The 19759-nt window shown below is 41.3% G+C and overlaps 1 protein-coding gene across 1 annotated transcript in view; it reads right to left on the minus strand.

Moving 5' to 3' along the window:
* LOC116979671 overlaps window positions 1-19759 on the minus strand; it is a 121728-nt gene that overhangs the window by 70959 nt on the left and 31010 nt on the right. The window contains exon 3 of the mRNA XM_033031389.1: window positions 8550-8593. Within this exon, the coding sequence (XP_032887280.1) occupies window positions 8550-8593 (44 nt within the window). The remainder of the gene's footprint in view (window positions 1-8549; window positions 8594-19759) is intronic.

A 19759-nucleotide genomic window follows, 5' to 3' on the forward strand; every position in this document is an offset into this window, starting at 1 on the left:
ATCTGTCAAAGCCTACTGGATAACCTAATTGCTAACTATTTTAACTCGCTTCCCATACCCATACTCACATTACCACCCTGAACCTCCTCCATTGACAGAGTGAGGCCACAATCAAACTGGAGGAACAGCACCTCATATTCCAGTGAGGTGAACGCTGAATTCACCAATTTTAGATTACAAACACAAACGTACCCCCTCCCCCCCACCCATTTTCCCTTTCTTTCCCTTATGCCCCTCCTGGATACACACCCATCTCTCCCTTTCCCCGTCACCCCATCCACTTCCACCTATATTCCTTCTTTTCACTTCACATTTCATGCCTCCTTTATACTTTTACCCTTATCTCACACCTTTGGTCTTTTCACCTATTGCCTTTGTCCAAACATCTGCCAACCCCTCCCAGCCCCCCACCCCTTGTCTCACTTGTATCGACCTACCACGCCAGGCTTTGTCTTGCAGCCACTTCTCTTCCAGATTTCTCGCCCCCTCTCCCCTGCTACAATCAATCTGAAGTCGGGTCCCAACCTGGAATGCCACCTATCCTTGTTCTCCAGAGATGTTGCCTGATCTGTTGAGAAGCAATAAGAAGGATTTGTGGCCTTGGAGCAGACAAAATTGTGGGGCAATTTTATGGGAAAACTCAAAATCATTTAACGTCTCAATGGAATGGAGGAATGGAGAATGAAATTCATTCTACTGGCAGGGGATTAGGAAAACAGTGGACTCAAACTTGCAGTTAGTGGCAAAAAGCACAATGGAAATTAAATTTTTATTCAAGAAGATGTTACGATCCAAAATGGATTGCCTGAATGAGGTGTGGAAGCAAACAGGAACTACATGTCTACTTAAAAGGGAACATTTGCAGGGAAAGTGCATGAAAGTGGGTCTAATTGATCAGTTTTTTCAACGACATGGACTATGTTGATTGATCGAATGGCTGTAAAGAAGAGTCTGATGTCTGTGACCTACTCTAAGATTTTACAATTTCACATAGCAACGGAACAGGAAAGCAGCAATGATTTAAATGCACTATTCAGTTTGATACAATGAAACAGTGAAACAGCAGCACATTAATGAAATACAATTTTCTCAAATGGAATGAAATTTGGTGGCATGCTATTTGAGTAAGGATTTCATTGTTCTGTTGCTGGTACATATGACAATTAAACACTCTTGACTCTCTTGACACTCGAATAAACCTGAACCCTATCTTTATTCAGCTCAAGAAACAAAAAGGTATTTCATGTCAAAATCCACTTCAAAATGATTCCATTAGCATTTCAATTTTTTTTGTGGTGTGTACCTGATGTGAAGATATTTCTGAATGGATAATTATCACTGAAATAATCAATAAAATCACAGCAATGTTACTAAAGGGTTCACACATCTAATGGTTTACCATTTTTCCTCCATTGCACTGTATATCGTATTAAGTCGTACAGCGCATTGAAATGACACAGTGAACAAGGGACTAATGCTCGCTTTTCATGGGGTGATCAGCAGGGGATTGATTTCATTATGTGCATGATGTATAATTTGTAAGAACTATACGAAGTGTGCACATTTCTTGAATAATAATAATCAAAGGAAGATTGGATTGCAAATAACATAAACCATCAAATGTGGCACAAGGGTTTACAAAGAAATAAAATTAGGCAAACCGAGCATAAGATTGATTTCTAAAAGAGCAATATTGAAAAGTAAAGAAGCTTGTTTTGAATGTATTGCATATAAAATGTGTAGAAAGGAACTGTTGATGCTGGCTTATACTGATGATAGATACAAAGTGCTGGAGTAACTCAGTGGGTCAGGCAGCATCTCTGAAGGAAAAGAATAGGGCGGCACCGTCCTTCAGACCAGGTCTCGACCCGAAACATCACCAGAGATGCTGCCTGACCCATCGAGTTACTCCAGCACTTGGTGTTCCTCTTCAGTACTGCATATAATTCTGGTCCCAATAATATCAGAAGGATGAACAGGCAGAGAGTGCAAAAAATATGCAAGGTTAGGGCCATGAATATGCGATTACAAAAACATAAGCCACAGTTACAATTTACTTAAGCATTGAGCGAGTATCCAAAGATGCTTCTTAAGAATGTAATTGAATAAAAGATTGTTGCTGCACCACTGGGTTCTGGAGCTCAGACATTGGGTCTGTTTGTGCATTTTGCATGTGCAGATCATGCAAAACTTGTGGACTGCACCAGAGACCACTGCCACGTGAAATTCCACCCACCATACTATTAGGCCAGGCTCATTTTAATATGCCAGATGTTTTTGAATATGACAGAAGCCAAGATCAGCTTGATACAGGATCTTTCTAAAAGCCTGCAGCATATATCCACCATATCTCTCAGTTTAGTGCAGACTGTTGTTTTAGAGAGCTTCTGTATTCAGGAAGAAATAATTTCATCCGTTTTGGTATCTGTGAGGAGCAGATGCCACCCAGGTACTGGGATGTTTGTGCATTCTCACAACTGTAGTCATATCTCCATGAGGGCTTACTTTATTAACCTGGACCTTTCCCTTTACAGGAAAATTTCATTCCCTTCGTGTTTAGGTAGTTGTGTTTCATCAGAAGAATTTCCTCATGGCCATTGCATATTTCTGGGAGGGACATGGGGCATGTTCATCTCAGGGGGAGCAAATTATTAACCATTTTCTGCAGCTGGCATTGCTTGGAGCAATGTATCTTGAGGTCAAAGATTACTCACTATTTTCCAGGTCCCTCACACCAATCACTCTCCAAATGCAGCAGCTGAGTTACAATGAGAGCTATTCAAGTAGCAGAATCATTGTGGAAAATGACATTGGTGTTTCAACAGGGAGATTCAATTCTTTGCATAGGTCTGGGGCAAATGTCATTAAATGCCTACAGAATCGAGACTTCATTAACTTAAAACATAAAGTACTGGAGTAACTCAATGAATCAGGCAGCATCCCTGGAAAACATGGATAGGTGATGGTTTGGGTTCAGAACCAAAACTTCACCCAACCATGTTCTCCAGAGATGTTTCCTGACCCGACAAGCTACTTCAGCACTTTATATCTTTTTTTTGCAAATCTGCACCTGCAGATCCTTTTGACATCATTAACGTGTCGTGTAAGCTGCACAATCAAGCCAGAGGACCACAACAAATATGGGGGGGAGGTGATAGATACTGAAGACATTCTGTGCAGACCACGGTGTGATTGCCGTGTGAACGAAGGTGGGGGTATTTCAGCTAAACATTCAGAGGAACAGGTATGATCCATGCATGACAAGGATGAGGCATGATTCAGTTGAATGGAGCATGTTGTGGCAACAGGGCCAGACACATCCTTCACAACACCAGGATTGGATAGAACCTCAGGATGTAGTGGCACTTTGTCTTTGTATATCCAGAATCTACACATGTCATAGAAACATAGAAACATAGAAAGTAGATGCAGGATTAGGCCATTGGAGGCTTGTTGACATTTCATATATAAAATGTGTTGAAGAGATTCATCAGGATGTTGCCTGGAATGGTCGATTGTTATTACAAAGAGAATTTTGATGAGCGGTATCTATTCTCACTGAGACTGAGGGGTGACCACACAGAGTTTTTATAAAATTGAGTGATATGGATGGTCTGGAACTCTTTTCCTGGACAGGGTTGATCAGAACTGAGGATAGGTTTAAGGTTGCACTCTCTGCCTGTGCATCCATCGGATGTTGTTGGGACCAGAATTATATGCAGTACTTCAGGATTAAAAACAAACTTCGTTACTTTTCGATATTGCCCTACCAGAAATCAATCTTATGCTCGGTTTGTCTAATTTTATTTATTTTAAAACAACGTTTAAAATGAAATTAGGGTGATACTTGGATAAGAAAGGCATATAGTTTTATGGGCCCAATGTGGGTATCTGGGATTAATGTGGATAGGCATCACAGTTGACATGGAGGAGTGGTGTTGAAGGGGTGCTATACACTTCTATGATTCGATGATTCTAAGGTCTACCCAGTTCAGGCATGGCTAGCTCTCATGTAATTTTTCCTGGTGAATGGTAGATGAAATCTGAGTTGATAATGGCACAGTGATGGGTTCCTTGTTGATTACCAGTGAGAATAAAGAATTTAGAAATAAATGCAGGAAGGATTGGGAATTAGGAAGTATTAAAGTCAGGTGTAGAAACAGAAATAAAGAGATTGGATTAAGTGAAAAAAAAGGACAGAGAAATAAAAGAAGAAATTTAACATTTTTCATTTGGCAGTCTTGCAATCTCTAATAACAATTGATAACCTGATAGGTTTGAATGCCAATTGATCTCTCGCTGTGCAAAGACAATAGTTAGCTGTCACAAAAATTGACATCACAGTTAGAGGTGGCTTTCACTGGTAATAAAATGACTTTATGTATTATATTCAATGGGCAATTCATGCATAAATGTAGCAACTGCATGAAAATTGCAAGAAACATAAGGGGTAGTTGTATGCATGGTTGGCATCACTGTCAGCAATGTGACTCTTGCCACCCACTGCTACCAGATTTGCGCATTAACAATGGTGAACATCCGTCAAATGGAGCCAATAACCCAGTGGAGTCAATAATTGTGAAAATCTTATGCCTTTAATACAATTCCAATGGGATTCCCACTGCTGCTTATCTTACTGACGTTTGCTGGATCATGCAGGGTGTTTACTGAGCACAACATTTTGTTTGGCTGTGATGTTCTTTAAAGTCAGGGAAATAGATATGATTATAAGGGGTAATTTCATGCTGCTCCAACTGACGATTGGGAGTACTTCCCTCAGCAAGAGTACAGAATTAGATTACTCAGCATCTTGAGCTGAATATATTTATGGGGTATCTGTGGAACCGATCAGTAGTATGACCTACTTTCAGATTAGAGGGGAGGGATGAATATCAATCATACTGTCAATAACCAAGCAGCACTGAATTGCTCTACGTCATCAAGTACAGTATGGGAACAGGCCCTTCAGTCCACCAATTCCCCGCCGACCAGCCATCATCCCGTACAAGAGCACTATTCCACAGCAGGGACAATTTACAATTCAAAGAAGCCAATGAACCTACAAACCTGTGCGTCTTTGGAGTGTGGGAGGAAACCGGAGCACCCGGAGAAAAACCACGCGGTCACAGGGAGAACGTATAAACTCCATACAGACAGCACCCATAGTTAGGATTGCACCCGGGTCTCTGGAGCTGTAAGGCAGCAACTCTACCGCTGCACTACCGTGCCGCCTTCATGAAACATGGGAAAATAAATGAATCAACTGCTGCGCCACTAATTAAGCTAATTCTCTTTAAAAAAAGACTGACTTTTAATGTGTTTTTGTAGGCATCAGCCATTCAATGTTTTGATAGAAATTTGGTTTATAAGATATTTATATATTTTAATTCAATTTGTAATGGATACTGAATTAATCTACTACATTAATAGGTCTGTTTTAGAAATAATGTGGTGAGTTTGGACATGCTACATGTGCTGTTGAACAATATGTGGAAAAGCAATTCCATTATGGTACTACAGAGATCTGTTGCCATGGCTCCTTTGTAGACCAATGTATTGCCCCATTTTGCTAATTGCAGCCCGCCAAGATCTATATATTAATGAGGCTCTTTCGGGTAAAGGTAGAGTACAGATGTTAAAAACTTCCTCTGAGGAAAGAAGGAAAATAAATCAATGCTGACCTCTTGTGCACCACAGCGGTGGGAAAAAATGTGTTAGAGTCCTTACAGCGGGTCACTTGGAAATCCCGCCCTTCACCCCCATCCAGCCCTTCTGCAAGGATTGTCAAAGAATGCAGAGGGGATATAAATAAGTGGAAAAAGTAATTTCCATTTTGACTTCAAACAATGCAAAAAAAAATTATTTTACTATAATTTTCTGTGGGACAACTTGTCAACCCGCCATGCAATCTGCAGTTACTTGCCACATATTATATTAAATTCCCTGAGTCGCCAAGCTTTTAGATTAGCTTCATGTCAATGTGTCTGTCATAGTGAATCGTGGTATTCTTTGCCACTTTTTTTTTGCTGGTGAAAGGACAGCAGCAGCAAAATATATGAAACGAAATGCAAATAGAATGAAAACCAATTAACAGTTAACCAGGTAAAGACGGGTGCACTTTGCACACAAGAACCACTCTACTTTTACAGAGTTTGCAATACTTGCAATGTAGTAATCCGTTTATAGTGGAAATTACTTGAGCAGGTATATATCATTGTCACTTAGCCGTGCTCACTAACATACAACTGCGTTAGCAGGTTGCAGCAATAATAAGACCATTTAACATCTTAGACATTCAGGGACAATAAGATCATAAAATTTGTGGATGACACAACAGTGGTGGGACTCATCAGCGGAGATGACGAATCAATGTACAGGGAGGAAGTAAAACATCTAGTGGACTGGTGCGGTAACAACAATTTAGCATTAAATGTCAACAAAACAAAGGAGATGATTGTCGACTTCAGGAGGGCGCAGCCAAAACACACAGCCCTCAACATCAGTGGCACCACAGTGGAGAGAGTGGAGAGCATAAAGTTCCTTGGAGTGCAAATTACAGACAGTCTCACCTGGTCCAGGAACAACACTGGGATTGTCAAATGGGCCCATCAGCGACTGCACTTCCTGAGGAAACTCAAACAGGCCTCACTCCCCACCAACATCCTCAGGACTTTTTACAGGGGCACGGTAGAGTCTGTACTCATGTACTGCATAAACACGTGGTACTCCAACTGCAACTGCTCAGACAGGAAGGCTTTGCAGAGGGTAATGAGGGGAGCAGAGAGGATCATTGGCATCTCCCTACCCTCGGTACAAGAACTGTTCCAGAGCCGCTGTCTGAAAAAAGCTCTGAGAATAGCTAAGGACAAACTGCACCCCCTCCACATACACCTGGATCTCCTGCCATCAGTCAAGAGATACCGTAGCATCAAAGCCCGGACTACCAGACTGCTAAACAGCTTCCTGCCACAGGCTGTGAGGCTGCTGAACAGTCACTCTGTACTCACAGTCACCTGATTCTGCGGCTTTGCACTGACATTTTAATAACTCTGGCACTGGCCACTCAAATCAGCTGCCCTGGATATTTTAATGATTGTTTTTACTGTATTTTAATGTTGCTGTTTTACCTGCTTTTAACTATTTATACTGTTTCACCAGGGACTGGATTGTTTTTACTGTTATTATGTGTGAAATGTTTTAAGTTTCATGTGCGATGCTCCGGTATTCCCTGGGAAACGTCTTCTCATTTTGCACTGTACAACTGTTGCTTTGCAAGATGACAACAAAGGTTGTTTGATTGATTGATTGATATCAATGCCATTGGAGACAGGTACTCCATAAAAATCTCATCCTCTTTGATGCAACAGGGTCTACATGAGGGTGATGTTAGTAGAAATGTTTATCTGGCAGTAGTGAAAAGCTAGAGCATGTGTGCAGACGTGGCAAATTATGCTACACATTCCACTGCTTTCTATTAACAGTAAGCGGAGAGATTTAATCCGATCAAGTATGGAAGAGTTAGATAGAGTTCTGAGGGCTAATGGAATCAAGGGATATGGGGAGAAGGCAGGAACGGGGTACTGATTTTGGATGATCAGTCAAGATCATATTGAATGGTGGTGCATGCTCAATGGGCCCAATGGCCTACTCCTACACCTATTTTCTATGTTTCTATGTTTCTATGGAAGCATGGATAACAACTGGAACATTCAAATTAATATGAAGCAAGATTGAAAATGGGATTCTAGATTTTCAACTTCAAATTAACATCGCAATACAGATATGAAAGAAATGTTAATATTCCATTCTAGATCTAATTGGCAGATTTTCTGCATTTTTAATTTTGCTTGTTTCAGGAAGCTTTCTTTTATTCACATTCGTACAGCCTCAGTAATTTTCAGCTCCTGCACACCTTTAACTTGTTTCACATTTGACTTTTATGGTTGGCTAAGTAGGGACTCATTAGGAAGGATGTTCTGACCTTAGAGAGGCTGTAGGGGAGGAGGGTACCAGGGATGAACGAGCAGTTTCACGGAGAGAATGGCGAAGTTGGCGTTGTTTTACATACCACAGAAAGTGTTGAAGGGGATATCTGATCATGGTTCAAAATCTTGGAGTGAGAGTGTATTGGAATTTTTTCCGTCCGCTAATTGGTTAATGCCAGCTATTTGGCCAGCCTGGCAGTGCAGCTGGTAGAGTCACTGCCTCACGGCGCCAGATACTCAGGTTCAATGTGTGGAATTTGCATGCTCCCCCTGTGACTGTGTGGGTTTCCTCCAGGTGCTCTGATTTCCTCTAATATCCCAAGTGCATGCAAGTTAGTAGGTTGGTAGGGCTAGTATAAATAGGTGGTTGATGTTCAATGCAATCACCATGGGCCGAAGGGGCTGTTTCTGTGCTGTATCTTTGGATGACGAGATGAATCCACTGATTGCATTGATCTAGAGCACATCACTCAGTGGATACCACCTGTGCCTCTTGTCTCTAGATGGTTTATTCTCTTGAAGATTGTGCATAGTTTTCATTATGATTTTGGAAGGTTGACATACCTGTTGCACATACGGTGAAGTCGCCAGGTAATTTTGTCTGGTATCTATGAAAATAAAATAAACATTATGAGGATGTGATATTAAAAAAACCCAAATGCTGACTAATACAGATAAAAGCCAAGTGGAGACACAATGTTGATACAAAACAACATTTCTATTTGTAGGTTACAGCACTTGAGTTAATTTTTAAAACAGAAACAAACTGTGGTAAGGCCACAAGGTCATATGTGATAGGTGCAGAATTAGGCCATTTGGCCCATCAAGTCCATTCCACCATTCAATCATGGCTGATCTATCTCTCCATCTGAACCCCATTCTACTGCTCTCTCCCCATAATCTTTGACACCTCTTCAGTCATATAAAGACCAAGAATGAGAAAAGAGTGGAATTGGGCCGCTGGAGAATGACACAGGAGAAGTAATAATGGGGAATAAAGAAATGGCAGAGTAGTTGAATAACTTTTTTGCATCAGTCGTCACAGCGGAAGACACCAGCAATGTGCCTGTGCCAATGTGGAAGTAGTGGAGTGGCTATTACCAGGGAGAAGGTGCTTGGGAAGCTGAAAGGGCTGAAGTAGGATAAGTCACCTGGACCAGATGGATTGCACCCTAGGGTTCTGAAAGAGGTGGCTTTAGAGATTGTGGAGGCATTGATAGTGATCTTTTAGGAATCACTAGAGCCAAGAGTGGTCCCAGATTATTGGAAAATTGCCAATAATACCCCAGTGCACAAGAAAGGAACAAGGCAGAATAGTGGGAACTATAGGCCGGTTAGTGGAGAGGATGTTTCCATTAGTGGGAGAGTCTAGAACTAGAGGTCATAGCCTCAGAATTAAAGGGCGTTCTTGTAGGATGGAGATGAGGATTAATGTGGATTTGTTGGTTGTTGGCTTCTAGACATCTGAATTTCCATGAAGGGATCAATAAAGTATTTATTATTATTATTATTATTATTATTATTATTATTATTAAATTTCATTAGTCAGAGGGTGGTGAATCTGTGAAATTATTTGCCACAGCAGGCTGTAGAGGCCATGTCAGTGGATATTTTTAAGGCAGAGATAGATAGATTCGTGATGAGTACAGGTATCAGAGGTTATGGGGAGAAGTCAGGAGAATGGGGTTAGGAGGGAGAGATAGATCAGCCATGATTCAATGGCAGTAGACGATGGGCCGAATGGCCTAATTCTACTATCCATTATGACATAACTGTATAAAACACCAGTATGAATCGAGAATCTATCTATCTCAGCCTTAAAAATATCCTTTGATGGCCTCCACAGCCTTGTTTAGCAAAGAATTCCATAGATTCACCATCCTCTGACTCTCCTCTTCATCTCCTTCCTAAAGGAACATCCCTTAATTCTGAGGCTATGACCTAAGGTCCTAGATTCTCCCACTAGTGGAAACATCCACCCCACATCCATTCTGTCCATGCCTTTCACTTATAAAGAGGTAAAAAGGGAAGGTGGATATATTTTTAAGCATGGATGGATTTTGGGGGACAAAAATAGATTTTGACTGATGCGGACGGATAATCTATAGGACATGATGATCAGTTGGGAAGGAAGCTGTCTGTGTGTGACCACAGGGTACATAATGATGTCAGAAATTGTGAGTGTGGAGGGTTATTCTGTAGTTAATTTACTGTTTATCTTTTGGATTAAGGACTCAAGCGTTTAGGTAAAACTTCCTCATTGGAAGTTCCAATACTGGTGGCCACCATCAATGTTATCTTTCCTGAGATGATCTTTGACAGACAAATGTAACCAGCTGTTCAAATAGCCATAAACTGGGAGAAGATGGGATCAAATGGATGGGTTGTAGTTCTCAGACAAATCATGTTTTAAATTTGTTTTTCCCGATGTAAAATCCTGCACATCTAATTGTGAATATTTTGTGTTAATGACATGAGCTATGTATGGAAACAGTCTTTTTAATACATGTTCGAAATGTTGAGATGGTTAGAAATTCATTATATTTGATTGTTTACCTGCTCAAATTACCAATAATTATCTGCCTCATGTTTCAGGAAAGTATCGTTCAATAGCTTATCTGCTTTTGAATTCTCATTTGGATTAATCTAAAAGATCAGTTATCTATAAAATTCACAGCTGGATTACCTGCTTGAAATTAGTCTGCTCACCAGTAGGGCAGGGAAATTAACTCAGTTTCATACCACCAAAGAGAAGATTGCAGGCTTGCATTTTTCTTACATCCAAAGATAATGAAAGTCAGACAGTGTAAAAAGTCATCTTGCATCTTGATCTGATTGAAATAATATAATTGGAGGCAGGGCCCAGATTTACAGCCCTCTCTTGCAGGGGACTATTAGATCTCATGCTCTGTTTTATATTACGTCTCTTCAGGAACCTTTGCCTCAAATTAAGATAGATTGTGCCTTGCACATCTCTGACAAAATGATGTTTTTGAATTCCTTATCGTTTGGCCAGGATATTATGATGAGGCCATTTACTGCTGACCTCCATATATTTTATGGGTTTTTTTGCCAAATTTGATTAATAGATAAGTTGAAATTGATGTGCTTTTTTTTTTACCACATTGCCAAAACAGTTTTGTTTTTTAATTACAGTGATTGCAATCTGAGTTACAGTGAGGGATTTCAGATTGCCCACAGCAGATCAAGTATCTAACCAACAATGATTGATCTGAAAAAGTTTTCTGCCACTTTTGGGATTGCATAAATCCGCATCTTGTTTGAAAATGATCATTTATTTTTCTGCTGAGAGAACGATTCTGCAGAGGTCTAATATTTTACTCACTTTTTGTCACAGGGGAAACAATTTACACTCAGCAATCACCCAATGTTCAGTACCAGTTATTCTAAAGGGGTGGAGGATTTTTATGAAAGACTTAATGTTGTACATACACCTAGATGTTGCAAGCATGTAGATTGAACCACTAAAAAAAAAATCAAATAAACCCTACCAAGTTGAAAAAGAGTGGGATAGATTGACTGCATTGGTGATAAGAACATTTTGCTTAAGCAGAGTAACCTTGAGCTTGCCATTAACATCCTTCACTTGGCTCAGAAAGTAATCTTTACCTTCAGGCCAATAATCACCATAAATCTCTCTGTGAAACAATGGGTTGTAAAATAAAATTTGTCTTAGGAAATCCATTAATTTTTGCCTTGCAAGCCAAAAAAGTCCCCTTTGGCTCAAGTACCCCTTAACTGCAAAGTTGGATGATTCTTCGATTTGTGACTATTATCAGCCAGAAAGAATGATATCATTGCAGGATAATAATGAACAATGCAGTGTGTTAAATCAAACTGAGGGACTAAGCTTCCAGTTTGCAATAATAAACTATTTGGCGACTGGAGACTGAGAGCAGTGATATAGGTTATTGATTTATCTATAATAGGTGCAGTATAATTTAGAATATAAATAGAATACCCACAAAGTAATTTTTTTTTCAATCCTTGCTGTTATTTTCTCAAAATAACCATGGCATATTTGGAATCTGGAGGTGAAGAAATATCCGAGTAGATATAGAAAGATAGTTCAAGGTACTCTCTCTGATGGGTTTCCTACCAGTGAAGAAGGGGAGCAGGTCAAATTCCTAGAGTCATAGAGTGATACAGCATGGAAACAGGCCCTTCTGCCTAACTTGCCCACACCAGCCAACAATGTCCCAGCTACACTAGTTCCACTTGCCTGCGCTTGGCACATATCCCTCCAAACCTGTCCTCTCCATGTACCTTTCTAACTGTCTGTTAAACGATGGGATAGTCTAAGCCTCAACTACCTCCTCTGGCAGCTTGTTCCATACACCCACCACCCTTTGTGTGAAATAGTTACCCCTTGGATTCTTATAAAAAAAATTCCCCTTCATCGTGAACCTGTGTCTTCTGGTCCTCGATCCCCCTACTCTGGGACGACAGATGGCACAATGGGCTAAGTGTTCGGCTGGCAACCGGAAGGTAGCTGGTTCGAATCCCGCTTGGAGTGCATACTGTCGTTGTGTCCTTGGGCAAGACACTTCACCCACCTTAGCCTGTGTGTGTCCTTGGGCAAGACACTTCACCCACCTTTGCCTGTGTGTGTGGATGTAATTATGTGAAGCACTTTGGGGTCAATACAAGTTGACTAAAAATGTGCTATATAAATAAAGAAATTTAATTTAAATTTAATTTACTCTGGGCAAGAGACCCTGTGCATCTACCCGATCTATTCCTCGCATGATTTTGTACACCTCTATAAGATCCCTCCTCACCCTCCTACGCTCCATGGAATAGAGACCCAGCCAACTCAACCTCTCCCTATAGCTCACACCCTCTAGTCCTGGCAACATCCTTGTAAATCTTTTCTGAACCCTTTCAAGCTTGACAATATCTTTCCTATAACATGGTGCCCAGAACTGAACACAATATTCTAAATGTGGTCTCACCAACATCTTTTACAACTGCAACATGACCTCTCAAATTCTATACTCAATACTCTGACTGATGAAGGCCAAAATGCAAAAAGCCTTTTTGACCACCTTATCTATCTGCAACTCGACCTTCAAGGAACCATGTACCGGTACTCCTTTAGTTTAGAAGAAGAAGGGTTTCGGCCCGAAACGTCGCCTATTTCCTTCGCTCCATAGATGCTGCTGCACCCCCTGAGTTTCTCCAGCATTTTTGTGTACCTACCGGTACTCCTAGATCCCTCTGCTTTACAACGCTACCCAGAGGCCTACCATTTATTGTGTCGGTTGTGCCCTTATTCGACATCCCAAAATGCAACACCTCACACTTCTCTATATTAAATTCCATCAACCATTCCTCTGCACACCTGGTCAATCGATCCAGATCCTGCTGCAATCTTTCACAACTATCTTCACTATCTGCAAAACCACTCACTTTTGTATCATCAGCAAACTTGCTAATCTTGCTTTGTAGGTTCTCATCCAAATCATTGATGTAGATAACAAACAGTAATGGGCCCAGCACCAAACCCTGAGGCACACCATTAGTCACAGGCCTGCAGTCTGAGAAGCAACCTTCCACCATCACCCTCTGCTTCCTTCCATGGAGTCAATTTACTATCCATTCAGCTATCTCTCCTTGGATCCCATGCAATCTAACCTTCCAGAGCAGCCTACCATGCGTAACGTTGTTGAATGCCTTACTAAAGTCCATGTATACTACATCTACAGTTCTGCCCTCATCCACCTTTTTGGTCATGTCTTCTAAAAAATCAATCAGATTTGTGAGACACGACCTCCCACATACAGAACCATGCTGACTATCGCGAATCAGACCTTGCCCATCCAAATGTCTGTATAACCTATCCCTCAGAATTCTCTCTTGGTCAAGTTCCTAGTGAGTCAAGTTCATTTCTCTCCTAGAACCGATCCACATACTGGGCTGAATGGCCTCCATCCAATTTACATTATTACGCAGTCTCGGTATTTACAAGCAGGACAGTTCGGTTCACTTTTGTTTATTGTCACATGTACCAAGGTACAGTGACAAACTTTTGTTGCATGGTATCCAGTCAGCAGAAAGACAATACATGATTACAATCGAGCCATTAGGATATTAAATCCAAGAAAAGCAGAATGCCTGCAGACTTCCGCTGAAAGGCCCCACTGGCATTTCTTCCTCTGTTTAGCATCCACATGGATTAATTGTGCGACAGGAACTTTCCTGAGAAGTTTTACATATGAGCACTTTTGGTAGGGCATTTCAAACATGATTACCGGACCTGCATGTGAGTAAAACCTTAATGCCTATTGCATGGGGCCCCATGGAACATCACTTCTGCCATGTACCCCAGGTAAACAGGAATCTGGCTGATCCAACCTTATCAAGCTGGAATGGGAAATCAATAGAGACTGTTGCAATAGAAACAATTGTGGATTGGAGCATTGTGTTGAGGGAAGAGATCTGTCACTGTAGTTTGACCAGCCTTGGGGAGGAATAACTTCTGGTGAAAGGATAAAACTCTAACCTTTCCCATATACAATTTTACAAATGAAAGATTGACATATGATCCAAATAACAGTAGTCCTTGTATGTATTGAGAGACAGTGTGATGAAAGCTTTGATCTGCAGTACCATGAATCCATGGTTTATCATTTCATAGCCAAGCTTCATCATTTTAACCCTGCAGTGTAAACAGAGTGAATGCAATGAGTTCTTGCTGGTTGAGAGACCCATCTACCCTATCTCCGTTTAACTTTTAGATGCTGCGAATGACTGCATTTTTGAGAACTCTAATCTTTCCTGGATTAAAAACCTGTAAATCGGATATTACCAGAGGAATTACTATGGTGCCACCTTTCCCAGAATCTAATTGCAAGATCATCAGGCTGAAGGAAAGCAATAGTAAACATTGAAACACACTGTTGGTGCTTGGATGCAGTCATGGCAAAGATTTTGCTTGCCTCAATCTTGTTTTACTGCAAGATCGGTGTCTTGTGGCCCAGTGAGGAGAGATGGCATTTTGTAACCCGGTAGGAAACTGTCGATTCAGAAACTCCAAGCCACTGAGAGTGTTCTTCCATTCCGACATCCCGGCGAGAGGGCCTGAACATCGGGCCGCCGTAGCGGCGACTGCAGAGGGCTCAAACCCCCCGACCACTGGTGAACAAAGAGAAGATGACTGAACTTTATTGCCTTCCCTCACAGTGGGAAACATTGATTCCGCTGTGGGGGATGTTTATGTTAAATTCTATCGTGTATTGTGTTATTTTATTTGTATGGCTTGTAATTCAAATCTCACTGTACCAATTGGTGCTAATGACAATAAATGTAACTTGAACTTGAACTTGAATTGTAATGGTAAAATGACCTAATGGGACTTATCTACCGGCCCCCAAACAGTAGCCTGGACATAGGATGCAAGTTGAATCAGGTGTTAAAATTGGCATGTAGCAAAGGTCATGCTGTGGTTGTTATGGGAGATTTCAACATGCAGGTAGACTGGGAAAATCAGGTTGGTACTGGACCCCAAGAAAGGGACTTTGTAGAGTGCCTTCAATTGGATTCTTAGAGCAGCTTGTATTGGAGCCTACCAGGGAGAAGGCAATTCTGGATTTAGGCAAGGCAAGGCAAGGCAAGGCAACTTTATTTATATAGCACATTTCATACACGAGGCAGACTCAAAGTTTATTTAGCGTTATGTAATGATAAAGGAACTTGATGTTAATGAGCCATTAGGAGGCAATGACCATAACATGGTCAGGTTTAATCTACAATTGGAGTGGGAGAAGGGTAGATCAAAAGTGTCAGTGTTACAGTTGAATAAAGGGGACTATGGGGCCATGAGGGAAGAGCTGGCCAAAGTTGACTGGAAAGATGCCCAACAGGGATGACAGTGGAACAACAATGGCAGGTGTTTCTAGGAATAATACAGAAGGTGCAGGATCAGTTCATTCCTAGGAGGAAGAAAGATTCCAAGGGGAGTAAGGGGGAACCGTGGCTGACAAGGTACATCAGGGACAGTATAAAAATAAAAGCGAAGTACAACGTAGCAAAGATGAGCGGGAAGCAAGAGGATTGGGTAATGTTTAAAGAGCAACAGAAGATAACTAAAAAGACAATACGGGGGGAAAAGATGAGGTACGAAGGTAAGCTAGCCAAGAATATGAAGCAGGATAGTAAAAGCTTCTTTAGGAATGTGAAGAGGAAAAAAATAGTTAAGACCAAAGTTGGACCTTTGAAGACCAAAAAAGGTGAATTTATTATGGGGAACAAGGAAATGGCAGATGAGTTGAACAGGTACTTTGGATCTGTCTTCACTAAGGAGGACACAAACAATCTTCCTGATATAGTAGTGGCCAGAGGATCTGGGGTGACAGAGGAACTGAAGGAAATCCACATTAGGCAGGAAATAGTGTTGGGTAGACTGATGGGACTGAAGGCTGATAAATCCTCAGGGTCTGCATCCCAGGGTACTTAAGGAAGTGGCTCTAGAAATCGTGGATGAATTGGTGATAATTTTCCAATGTTCTATAGACTCAGGATCAGTTCCTGTGGATTGGAGTGTAACTAATGTTATCCCACTTTTTAAGAAAAGCGGGAGAGGAAAAACAGGAAATTATAGACCAGTTAGCCTGACATCGGCGGTGGGAAGATGCTGGAGTCAATTATAAAAGATGAAATAGCCGCACATTTGGATAGCAGTAACAAGATCGGTCCAAGTCAGCATGGATTTACGAAGGGGAAATCATGCTTGACTAATCTTCTGGAATTTTTCGAGGATGTAAGTAGGAAAATGGACAAGGGAGAGCCAGTGGATGTAGTGTACCTGGACTTTCAGAAAGCATAAGGTCCCACATACAAGATTAATGGGCATAATTAGGGCACATGGTATTAGGGCACATGGTATTGGGGGTAGAGTGCTGACATGGATAGAAAATTGGTTGGTAGACAGGAAACAAAGAGTAGGGATTAACGGGTCCCTTTCAGAATGGCAGGCAGTGACTAGTGTGGTACCGCAAGGCTCGGTGCTAGGACCGCAGCTATTTAAAATATATATCAATGATTTAGATGAAGGGGTTCAAAGTAACATTAGCAAATTTGCAGATGACACAAAGCTGGGTGGCAGTGTGAACTGTGAGGAGGATGCTATGAGAATGCAGGGTGACTTGGACAGGTTGGGGAGTGGCAGGTGCATGGCAGATGAAGTTTAATGTGGATAAATGTGAGGTTATTCACTTTGGTATAAAAAACAGGAAGGCAGATTAATATCTAAATAGCGTCAAGTTGGGAAAAGGGGAAGTACAACGGGATCTGGGGGTCCTTGTTCATCAGTCTATGAAAGTAAGCATGCAGGCACAGCAGGCAGTGAAGAAAGCGAATGGTATGTTGGCCTTTATAACAAGAGCAGTCAAGTGTAGGAGCAAAAAGGTCCTTCTGCAGTTGTACAGAGCCCGAGTGAGACCACAGCTGGAGTATTGTGTGCAGTTTTGGTCCCCTAATTTGAGGAAGGACATTCTTGTTATTGAGTGCAGCATAGGTTCACAAGGTTAATTCCCGGGAGGGTTTGGACACGTTAGAGGCAGGAAACATGTCCCCGATGTTGGGGGAGTCCAGAACCAGGGGCCACAGTTTAAGAATAAGGATTAAGCCATTTAGAACGGAGACGAGGAAACACTTTTTCCCACAGAGAGTTGTAAGTCTGTGGAATTCTCTGCCTCAGAGGGCGGTGGAGGCCGGTTCTCTGGATACTTTCAAGAGAGAGCTAGATAGGGCTCTTAAAGATAGCGGAGTCAGGGGATATGGGGAGAAGGCAGGAACGGGGTACTGATTGGAGATGATCATTGAATGGCGGTGCTGGCTCAAAGGGCCGAATGGCCTACTCCTGCACCTATTATCTAATGTCTATTGTCTATTGAACATGAACTTCTCCCCATAACCCCTGACATCCATACAAATCAAGAATCTATCTATGTCTGCCTTAAAACTATCCATTGACTTGGCCTTCACTGCCTTCTGTGGCAAATAATTCCACAGATTTACCACCCTCTGACTAAAGATATTCCTCCTCATTTCCTTCCTAAAGCAACCTCCTTTAATTCTGAGGCTATGACCTCTTGTCCTAGACTCTCCCACTGGTGGAAGCATCCTCTCCACGTCTACTCTATCCAAGCCTTTCACCGTTCGGTATGTTTCAACGAGTTCCCCCTCATTCTTCTAAACACCAGCGAGTACAGGCCCAGTGCTGTCAAATGCTAGGGGCAGGTCAAGAGAATTTATTGTTTTTTTAAACAGACCTTATAGTTACACTTCATGAATGCAAAGGGATATGTTACACTTCTGAAAGCATGTAGAAAAAACTAGCCTGTGCTTTAAAAATCAGTTTTCTGTGTTGCAAGTTTAATGTCGGAGGCCTCTTCCAAATGATTGTTGTTTTTGCTTGCTAATAACTTTTTTTCTTAATCACTATTTACTGACATACATATGCGGAAATAATGGGCTGGGTCAGTTTGAGTGGAAAGCTGCCCTGGATCATCGGCTCCCCACCCTTGTATCTTGTTCTTTAGAGTCATGGAGTCATAAAATTATACACCCTGAAAGCAGGCCCTTCAGTCCACCATGGCCATGCTGACCAAACTGTGTACCTGAATTAGCCCCACTTAGAATCATTGAGCGATAGTTATATAACACAGACACAGGCGCTTTGGTTAGATATGTTCATGCCAACCAGGATGTCCCATCTAAGCAACTCCTATATACCTATTTTGCTCAGGCAAACTTTATTTCACCTTCCATCACAGTGAGGAATGTATAGGAGTCACTGTGATGGATGTTTATGTTAAAATGTGTTTTTTGAGTCTGTTGCTTTGTTAAATTGTATGACTGACCTGGTCAGTGAATTTCACTACACCAAATGGTGTATGTGACAATAAATGAACATGAACTTATTGTTCTAAATATTTCCTGTCCAAATACCAGTCGAAATGTGTCTTAAATGTCGTTTTTGTATTTGTCTCAATTACTGCCTCTGGCACTTATTGCCATTTTTGAACTACTTTGTGAAAAAGTTGCCCTTTTGGTTAGTATTAAATTCTTCCCCTCTTCTTAAACTTATGTCCTCTAGTTCATGATTCCACTACCCTCGGAAAAAAACCCTGTGCATTCACCCTAACCATGCCCCTCAAGATTTTACACACCTCCATAACATCAGTCCTCATCTTCCGACACACCAAGTAATAAAGTCCCAGCCTACCAAACCTTTCACTATAACTCAGTCTCTTGAGCCCTAACAAGATACTCCTTAAATCTTTTCTGCACTCTTTCCAGTTTAGCGGCATCTTTCCTACAGAACGGTGACCAAAACCAAATATTTTTATTTCAGCCTTGTAATAGAAACTTCTTCTAAATCTATTTATTGCTTCTCCTAACGTGATCCTTAAGTTCTCTTCAGTTCTCTTGTTGATCTCTATTCCCACCATGCTTTCCTAGTGTGTAAGATCTTGGATTAAACATATTACAAACTGGTCAACTTTCTTGTACTTTTCAGCATTGCCTACATCATGCAGAGATTGCATTCTTGGGCAACACAAAAAGTGCAGATGGAACACAGTAGGATAGGCAGCATCTGTGGAGGGAAATGGACAGATGACAATTTGGGTCCGGAACCTCTTCAATCTGATAATAGTAGTAGGAGGGTGAAAGCTGGAAAAGAAGACGTTTCATTTGATGAGGTGACCAGGTTATTGCAGAAGCACTTTAGTCAGACACCTTTGGAA

Source organism: Amblyraja radiata, chromosome 1, assembly GCF_010909765.2.
Source record: "Amblyraja radiata isolate CabotCenter1 chromosome 1, sAmbRad1.1.pri, whole genome shotgun sequence".
Classification (NCBI taxonomy): domain Eukaryota; kingdom Metazoa; phylum Chordata; class Chondrichthyes; order Rajiformes; family Rajidae; genus Amblyraja; species Amblyraja radiata.